Source organism: Sphaeramia orbicularis, chromosome 10 (genome assembly GCF_902148855.1).
Source record: "Sphaeramia orbicularis chromosome 10, fSphaOr1.1, whole genome shotgun sequence".
NCBI classification, from domain to species: Eukaryota; Metazoa; Chordata; class Actinopteri; order Kurtiformes; family Apogonidae; genus Sphaeramia; species Sphaeramia orbicularis.
Genome location: NC_043966.1, coordinates 12,720,080 through 12,727,705, shown reverse-complemented (window position 1 = coordinate 12,727,705; position 7,626 = coordinate 12,720,080). Strand labels below are relative to the sequence as shown.

At 33.8% G+C, this 7,626-nt stretch overlaps 1 protein-coding gene across 1 annotated transcript; it reads left to right on the top strand.

The window, feature by feature from the left end:
* Positions 1-7,626, top strand: spmip2 (sperm microtubule inner protein 2). Its single transcript, XM_030146129.1, has 4 exons — positions 1-61; positions 1,678-1,907; positions 3,370-3,431; positions 7,566-7,626. Exons 1-4 carry the CDS (start codon positions 1-3, stop codon positions 7,624-7,626), a joined length of 414 nt encoding a protein of 137 aa, XP_030001989.1.

Genomic DNA, 7,626 nt, shown 5'->3' with positions numbered 1-7,626 from the left:
ATGCCCACCAGTGACGCAGCTGTGGAAAAGCCACAGTACGGACAAAGAATGATTTTTACAGGTATGTCAAGTGTGTCGAGAGAAGGCTTTTACGTTATCTGTGCACAGTGGATTCATCTTATAGAGTCAAACAGCTTATATTTTATCTCAGTTACCACTTAAGTAGCTAACAAACTAAAGCTGATAACACAGTGATGGAATGTACTGTATTATGATACTTCAAGTGTTTGGAGGTTTACTTAGAACAATGTTTTTCCCTTGAGATTACAGAACACTTATCTTTAAATGCAAATTATAATGCATTCTTTAAGATTATAATGAATAAATTATTTTTTTTTAAATTACTGCCCTGCATTATTTTTGCCTTTAACTGTGTAAATAAATGTGGATTTGCGTAAGTTTGTCACCTAAACTGAACCTAAAAGTGACTTTAACCCTATCATGCATAGCGGTCACTACAGTGGACAGCTATTCTACACCTGTTCTCTTATATATTCATGGGTTTTGTTGTTTTAGTTGCGTATCAGCCAACACAGTGGATACTTGATGAAAACAGCAGAGTATTAGTGCAGTTAACACAAGTTAAGTATAAAAGGACATCAGACTAGTACTTTCCACTTTGGGTTTGTAAAAGCTGTTCTTATCCTGAAAGTATTGTTTTTAGTGCTGTATATATCTCCGGTGTTTTCTGGTTGTATCTTCACATTCAAAGACCTAAACAGAAGCTGGTGACAAAAAGCATAATCTAAAATGTTTAATAACTGTGGAACCACTAATTCTATCAATACATGTAAATAATTCAAGTAAAATCCAGTTTCTCAGTTTCTCATAGTCATCAGATATGACCCATTTGGACGTTCAGAGACTTTATAGTGAATGTGGAAACACCATCATCCTCTGCAATACTGATTCACCAGTAAAACCCATGGAGTTTGAGAAATAATAGTTGTAGGTGCTTGTTTAATTTGATTTATACATATATTTATATATTTTGCCGAACATTTTTTCCCCTCCAGTTTTCTGTGTTCCTTTGTGAACATCTTCATGATCATTAAATTATACATGGGAAAATATGTAATTTTCACTGAAAAATCCAAAATGCAGATGATAATATTATAATAATTGGGTATAAATCACTTGGGAAAGGTTTAATTATGTAGACAACAGTTAATTAATTGATGAAAGTTGCTACAAAAATAGATCTTGGTGTTTCAGGGTTATGGAAATTTGCATGTGTTGACATAATTTTTCTAAAACACCTACATTTGCCCAAGACTTGTGCAAGGTATGTCATTTTATTGATTTTCCAGCTGGTTATTTCAACAGCTGTTCATGATACACTGCTGAATATTTGTAAAATATATTTCATATTTTTCTTAATGATTGTCATGCTTATTTCTCTATATTGTGGGTATAAAATCTATTCATTTTATTATAAGAATTTCAGTGTATTTCTACATCCATATCTGGAGCTTTATAAAACTGAAATCTGTATGTTTTTGAAATGTTTACCTAAACCTATGTATGTAAAACCATCCAAAGTAAAAGAGTAAGTGCTATAAACTCATTGTGCAGCACATTTTCATGCTCTATTAAATAAATGTGCCAAAAGTCTAAGAAAGTCCTTTTGGTTATTATTAATTTCCTCTTTTTTTGGTCACCGCTCATTGGTTTTAGGCCCAGATGGGATCGGAGACTACAGGCCTAGATCAAATTATTTCCCCCAGTACATCAGTGAGGGTTCTGGATCACCTGAGGCCACAGGTGACCTCAGTTATTTGTTCCGGGCTGCACCTCTCGCCCCTCTGTCGACGCCCAAGCAGAGCTACGTGGGGGAAATAGGCTGGGGTTGGCGGTATAACCAGCAGCTGAACGGAGGGACGCTGCTCAGTAACATGCAAATAAAGGTACGTTTGTCCACTGAGCAGCATAAGCAAATAAGAACACACCAACAGACCAGTGTAGGTAAATGGAGGATGGGCTTTTACAAGTCGCTGGATGTGACAGAGAACAGGAATTTCATCAATTTTGACTGAAAATACCAATATATGGAGAATTAGACAAGTCTGGATCAGATTAAGAGCTGTCTTACTTTTAATTTTTGTCTTGAACTTTTTAATATTTAGTCTAGAAAACTTTGTTCATGTCATTATGATGGATAGTTTCATACCTGTAGACATAGTTTTTAGATAATGTTGTAGATAAAGTTATAAGTTGGCAGCATTAATATGGATTTATGGAAAAACCTTGAACTAGAGTTTAATATCTCACAAATTATTTTACTGCTACTATGATTTACCACATTTATTGCTTGTACTTAAGGAATTAATGATGTCTTTTCTTTTCTGTTCTTTTCTCTACATTATCATCTCATTTTCTTTATTATTATCATTATTATTATTTTTTTTACTTTTTAAAAAATTTTCTTCTCTTTTTTGTACATCCCCCTTAATATAAAGAAAATATGCATTTGCCCTTCCTGAGAAAACATGAAATAAGTAAAATACTAGGCTAGGCTAGGCTAGGCTAGGCTAGGCTAGACTAGGCTATGCTATGCTATGCTATGCTATGCTATACTATACTATACTTCACTATGCTATACTATGCAAGGCTATGCTATACTATACTATGCTATACTTTACTATGCTATACTATACTACATTATACTATACTATACTATACTGTGCAATGCTATGTTATACTATACTATACTATATTATACTATACTATACTATACTATACTATACTATGTTATGCTATACCATACTATAATATGCTACACTATACTATACTGTACTATACTATACTATACTATACTATACTATGCTATACTATACTATACTATACTATACTATACTATACTATACTATACTATACTATGGTACATGTTTATCTACCAGTTCACTTCTGTTATTCATTAAATTTCTTATACATTTTAAATTAATTATTTACTGTGTTTTTCCCCCATAGTTTATAAATGTAGATATTATGTCTGTCCATGATGTATTTTTGTCAGTTTGGGTTATTATCTTTTGGGTTGTAAATTTGAGAACCCCTGCTTTAACCTAAATAACATTTTTCCATCATAAAAAAGGCACAAATTAGATTAATAACATTTCACCAGAACGAAGGAAATTAAATATTAAATGCTCCAAATTTCCCCTGAGGAGCACTATCTGACCCTCTTACAACCCCAATATATCACCTAGAGAAGTAAAAACAAAACCTGCACCAGCGCCTGAGGGGATAAATAAAGCGTATCTATCTCACATTTTTATTTTTCTTGTGTTTTTTTTTTTTAATCATTATTATTATAACATGTTGTCAAATCAGATAAATAAAACTGACCAAAATGCTCTTTCCTCACAGAAAACTGACATACGTGCAGCGGTGGAAGACAGAATATCTCACATGTTCCAAACAAACAAACAGTAAGACAGCTTTTGCGACGCTTAGTTTGTATTTGTTGACTGTCTTGTGTTGCCTTCACTCAGAATCATGTTACAGGTGTGTGTTGAGTCAAATGGATAAGTGAGAGGGCTGTGTAGTGTTGAGTGTCTGAAGGTTATCCGCTTCCTCCATCCATAATGCAACACTTACACTTTTACAGGAACACACTGACAGATGGTTTAAAATAAGACATCAGAACAGGGAAACAAAATGTATATAAAAACAAGCACTTTATCGCTTTACTGAGTTTATGAACAGGATACAAATCTTTGGTGACAACTATGGTTTGTTGATTCAGCAACGTTATAAGTACCATATGTATCTATTTCTTAGTACAAAGATATGTGTAAAAAAAAATGAAAAGAAATAGAAGAATACTGATGTTAAAAATACCCCAATATTAATACTATCAGGTACTTAAAACAAGCAACACAGAGGCACATAATTCCAAATATGGACAATAAAATTAGAGAATATTAATAGAAATTTTGTGGGGTGTTTTTGTACACTACTTTGAACATATAAAGCAGAGACACATACATTAAGAGTTCATGCACAATCTGTGGAAATTTAACACGATGACTGTCAAGTATAGACACTTGATAAATGATTAGATAGTTCTTGAGAAGGAAACACATCAGCAGTAATTTCTCCAGTGATGAGGAAATAGAGAACACGCAAAATGAAGACAATCTCAAGGAGAGGGTTTGCATCACAGATGACCATTTATGTTTAAAAAGGCAACTGTAAGCAATCACATACAGGAAACAGACACACAACATATATCGAAAAATATGTATACTGCAGTGCTAGTGTGTAAATGGACTCAAATATTAATAAACTGTCTAGTAGTTTTCAAGTGCAATTTGTGTACCAGGGATAAGAATGCAAAAAAAAAAAATAAATACATTTATGAGCTGAGGTGCTCTATAAGTTTAACTTATAGAGAACTATTTCAGTATTAAAAGAGGTGATGTAAGCAAATAACTGCACGAGTCACTTTCAGATAGTCAGAATGCCTCTTTGTTTTTGTTTTTTCTTTAACCCATAAAGACCCAGTGCTACTTCGGTGTCAGTTCCCATATGAAAATTTCTCTATTTTTAACCTGTCCTAAGTGATTTCTCACATTTTATTCTAATACTATGCTCAGTTTTTACCAATTTTAAGTAAAAAAAAATCTGGTATTTTTATATTTTTAATTTACTGATCATGTAGATGTCCATAAAAGCTCAGTTCAAAGTTGAGGGTTATTATATCAAAAAATACAGGAAACTGAAGAAAATGTAACATTTGCAGTAAAAATATATATAACTAAACATAAACCAAGTGTCTCCATCCACTGTTAGTTATCAGTCTCCATGGGTTTTAGTCGTAAATCAATGTTGAAGAAGATGACGGTGTTTCCACATTCACTACGGAGCCTCTCAACGTCCAAATGGGTCATATCTGATGACCCTGAAAAGATGACAAACTGTATTTTACACCAATTATTTACATGGGTTGATAGGATTAGTGGGGCTGAAGTTATTAAACATTTTACATCAGGAGATGATTTTGGTCACCAGTGGCTGTTTGGGTCTTTATGGGTTAAAAAGATATGCTCCAAAAAGTAAAGTATTCATTCTTTGCAGATGCATTAACCTCATACGAAGACAAACTTACCACAGGTACTTTTGTGTGATCTTACTGAAACACAGACACACGATGGAGGTAGAGTCCATTAATGGTACAAGTGTACAGTGACAACCCAGTTCATGACAAGATGTGGATACAAGGAGGGAAAACCAGGTGAAAGCCTTTAGAGTAATTGAATATGACAGGTTCCTCCTCTGCATTAAAATGATTAGCTTTTTAATTTTCATTTGTGATTAGAATTGTAAATCTAGAGCAATTAGCCAAAAGCCAGATTAAAGAGATTAGATTACATTTCCTTTCAAAATATATCAGTAGAGGCTAGTATTGTAATATTCAGAGGTGATATGTTCACCAGTTTAGGGGCATAAAACTGAAGGCAGCTTCAACATTACCTGAAAAATAAATGAAGAAGAAGAAGAAGAAGAAGAAGAAGAAGAAGAAGAAGAAGAAGAAGAAGAAGAAGAAGAAGAAGAAGAAGAAGAAGAAGAAGAAGAAGAAGAAGAAGAAGAAGAAGAAGAAGAAGAAGAAGAAGAAGAAGAAGAAGAAGAAGAAGAAGAAGATGATGATGATGATGATGATGATGATGATGATGATGATGATGATGATGATGATGATGATGATGATGATGATGATGATGAAGAAGAGCTTTGAAATGTTCTGGCCACAGCATCAAATAAAACATATATAATGCATGAAAAAGCAAGGTAATTTAAGGTTTACTTAACAAGTAAAATAACTTTAAAACCAGGTATCCCGTGCTGAGGCTTAAGGAGTGAGGTTATATGATCACTTGGAAAAACATTATTCAGGGGTGGAAGAGAACAAGGAACCTGCATTAAATCTCACTCAAGAATAATGTTTTTCTCAAGGCTGGAAGAAGGAGGCGCAGTTCCATATCTGTCATGATAACACTGAACGGTATACTGACAAATGAAAATGGCTTGTGAATGAAAGAGTAAAATCATCTAACCATAAAAACTGACTGAAGCTGTCCAACTAAATGATCTCTAACCTCGTTCTTAACGGTGGACACAAACAGGAGATCAACAGTTTGACAATAATAAGCCTTGAAGTACTTTTGTGGTTACTTTTAACCACCCCTACATGATTTATCCCTAGTTGTGATAATAGTAACATCTACATTTTGCATTGTTCAGTGAAAATCAGACATTTTCTTCTATTTAATTTCCTGATCATGTAGATATTCATAAAAGCTCAGAGAAAATTTTAAGATTATTATATGAAAACAGAGAAAACTGAAGAAAAATAGACTGAGCAAAATATATCATTAATTTAACATAAAAAAAGCATTTTCAACCACTAACATACCAAACTACATGGGTTTTACTGATGTATTATTGCTATAGATGAAGATGACAGTGTTTCCATGTCCACTACACAGCCCCTTAACATCCAAATGGGTCCCATCTGATGATCATGAAAAGATGAGAAACTGCATTTTACCTAAATTATGTACATGTTTTGATAGGATTAGTGGATCAGAAGTTACACTGGGTCTACAATTTTTTAGAAATGATTTGCTTCAGACATTAAATGTGCTAAATGTTACATATTTTAATAAGATTAATTGGAAAATAAATGACAAAAGTGCCCGTTTGCTGATGTTTTCAAGGTATATGATTAAGTGTTATTACACATATATATTGGTTTATGTACATTTATATGATAGTTTCATAAATCTTCCACTAAATAGAACCTGTAAAGTGAATGTATTCTAATGTGCAGACAGTGTTTTGATACTGATACAAGATACCTGATTGATACTGGTACAAGGAACAAGTGATTACATTTTGGTGGTGATCGGGGGGGGGGGGGGGGGGGGGGGGGGCTACTGATCTGCCTTGGCGGAGGTCTGTGCTCTCCGAGTGCTTCTAGTATGTTCGGTTATGATCTGTCCTGAAAAAGTCACTTTTTCTTCGATTTTCTCTGTTTCTGATATAATAACCTGCAAATGTAATCGAAGCTTTTATGAACATCTACATGATCAGTGAATTAAATATAGGAAAATACATGATTTACACTGAAAAAACACAAAATAACTTAGATAATATTACAATCAATGGTGATAAATCACTTAAGAAAGGTTATAGAGAAAAATTCATTCGGGAAGTGCCACAAAAGTAGCATTGGGACTATATGGGTTAAGCATAGATCATTAGATGTATTTGTTCACTGGTGTCTGTTTAGGTCTTTGAGGGTTAAACCCCACTCTTATTACTGAACAACCCCCCCCCCAAAATGAGTCACTGCACATCATCAGCCTCATTAGTGACCGGTTCTTGCAATCTCTGTAGGTTGTGTAATATTGGGATATGTGAGAAATGACTCCTTTCAGAACATCTCCTTCTGTATGTACAGTATATGCATGTAGTCCAGTTATGTCAGCTGATTCACGCCTGATTCATTCCTGTCACCCTCTCTACATGAGCTCTGATAACTTGTCTTTTTTTTTTTCTAGAAAGAACATGACAGATGACTCACAAGTCGACACCAAAGTTCACAGAAACAGTCGGAGATAA